Source organism: Mus pahari, chromosome 14 (assembly GCF_900095145.1).
Source record: "Mus pahari chromosome 14, PAHARI_EIJ_v1.1, whole genome shotgun sequence".
Classification (NCBI taxonomy): domain Eukaryota; kingdom Metazoa; phylum Chordata; class Mammalia; order Rodentia; family Muridae; genus Mus; species Mus pahari.
Genome location: NC_034603.1, coordinates 75,319,636 through 75,321,657, shown reverse-complemented (window position 1 = coordinate 75,321,657; position 2,022 = coordinate 75,319,636). Strand labels below are relative to the sequence as shown.

The following is a 2,022-nucleotide window of genomic DNA, read 5'->3' as shown; positions in this document are numbered from 1 at the left end:
TCTGTCTGTCTCTCTCTGTCTCTCTCTCTCAGGATAAGGATGTAACTTGAACTGCTGCACTAGTGCCATGATTGCCAACATATTTCCACCATGCCCCTGCCACAGTGATAATGGACTAACTATGAAACTAAGCAGTCCCTGCATGAAATGTATTCTTGTGTAAGCGTTGGTTTGGGCGCAGTGTCTCTTCACAGCAATAGAAGAGTGATAGAGACACCTGTCTATAGAGGCATTGAGCTGAGTGAGAGCCTAGCACTTGCTAGGCTCAAATCCATGCTTAGGTCTGCTGCACTGAGCACACTTTATGTGCTCCTAACATACAGAATGCACCTAAGCAACCACCCTTGCCCTCGAAATTGGGGCCAAGGCTGTGGAAGATCCACCAACCATAGGACACCGCCTCTCTCTCATTGTCAAGCAGACATTTCGAGACACTAAGTCTGGCAGAGGCTGTGATTCTGCACCCACTCTAGATGTCTCTGCTTTCTCTGGGGTACCTTGGTGACTTGTTAGGCATCAGTCCCCACGGGGTCTCATTTGCCGTTTCTTTCTGCTGATCCCTCTTGCTTTCCCCCACTGGTGATGAGAATGGGACTCATGGAGAGTCCCACCCCAGTGCCACCCCCGTGCCTCCCTCCAGGCTTCCCACGTGGTGTGACCCCAGCATACACAGGAACTCCTTTTGGTACCAGAGCATCCTTTACCAGGTGTCCTCCAGGCTGAAACCAGGTGCCAGGAGCACCGCCATTTCCTCCCAGCCATTCAGTCTTGACTTAACCAAACACACCCCATACTCACTCCTCATTTGGAAGTAGCAGTAGATCATCCTCAAAGCTCACCAATCAGGCAGCTCCTCCCTGGAGAACGTTCTGCCGTCGTTTTGCCTGGGTACAAATTTCCTTCATATGGATCAGTTTTAAGTTACAGAATCTACAATTAAGAAAAACATTCATGCACAAATTTCATTTCCTTCTTATGTTAACAATCTCAAGATACCATTTACCCTCAAGAAGTTAACTATACATCCCCGAATTAGAATTCCCCCCGCCACCAGCAGATTCTTTGAAGCAGCCTCTTGGTTGGCTGTCAGAGCTGTTGACTAAGTGAAGAGCGGAAGTGCACTTCCTTTGTAGATCTTCCCCATGGGATGCGCAGAAGCACCGACCGTCTTCACTCTTTACCCTCGGATTCCTTTTCTCGGCCCATCACCCTCTCCTCATAGCTGACAGCCAGCTTATTAACACTGGGCTGGTTCCGGTCACTCTCTCCTTGGGGGAAAAAAATGACCAATGGCTTTTTATGTCTGTGTTTGTTTCAGAAAGCCAAGCTAGGCCCTGCTGGTAACAAAGTCATCAGCCCTTCAGAAGACAGGAAGCAACCGTCCAACAACCTGGACAGAGTGAAACTCACGGACTTCAACTTCCTCATGGTGCTGGGGAAGGGGAGCTTTGGGAAGGTAAGAAGGGAGGGGCTTTGCATAAAACTCTGGATCAGTGCTTCTCAAGTGTGGACCAAGGTGTCCCTGTAATCACACAGTCCCACAGGCACATGCCTCACACACTTCACACTTGGTTAAAACAGCGCTGCAGAGTTGGAGAGCTGACTCAGCAGTTAAGAGTACTTGCTCTCCTTCCAGAGGACCTGGGTTCAGCCCCCAGCACCCTTCAGACAACTTGGATCCAACCACCTATAACTCCAGCTCTGGGAGACCCAATGCCTCTGGTCTCTGTGGGTACCCGTGCTCCCAAGCATGTGCTCCACCCCAGACATGCACGTATACATGCAAAATTAGAAGTAAAATCAATCTTTTTTTAAAAAACTTTTGAAGCCAATGGTGGAGAATAGGGAGCTAGCTCAGTCAGTATAGTACTTTCATGTAGCTCTGAAGCTGTGTGAGACATGGTGGCACTGCTAATTCCAGCACAAGGGACAAGTGGGTCCTGAGGCTCGCTGGCCAGCCAGCCAAGCTCATTTGACCAGTGAATTGAGACTCTACCTCAAAAAATGAAGAAAAAAAAAAAA

The 2,022-nt window shown here is 48.9% G+C and overlaps 1 protein-coding gene across 1 annotated transcript in view; it reads left to right on the top strand.

Annotated features, from left to right (window-relative positions):
- Prkca (protein kinase C alpha) overlaps positions 1-2,022 on the top strand; it is a 389,175-nt gene that overhangs the window by 339,341 nt on the left and 47,812 nt on the right. The window contains exon 9 of the mRNA XM_021214044.2: positions 1,319-1,456. Coding sequence (XP_021069703.1) covers positions 1,319-1,456 — 138 coding nt within the window. The remainder of the gene's footprint in view (positions 1-1,318; positions 1,457-2,022) is intronic.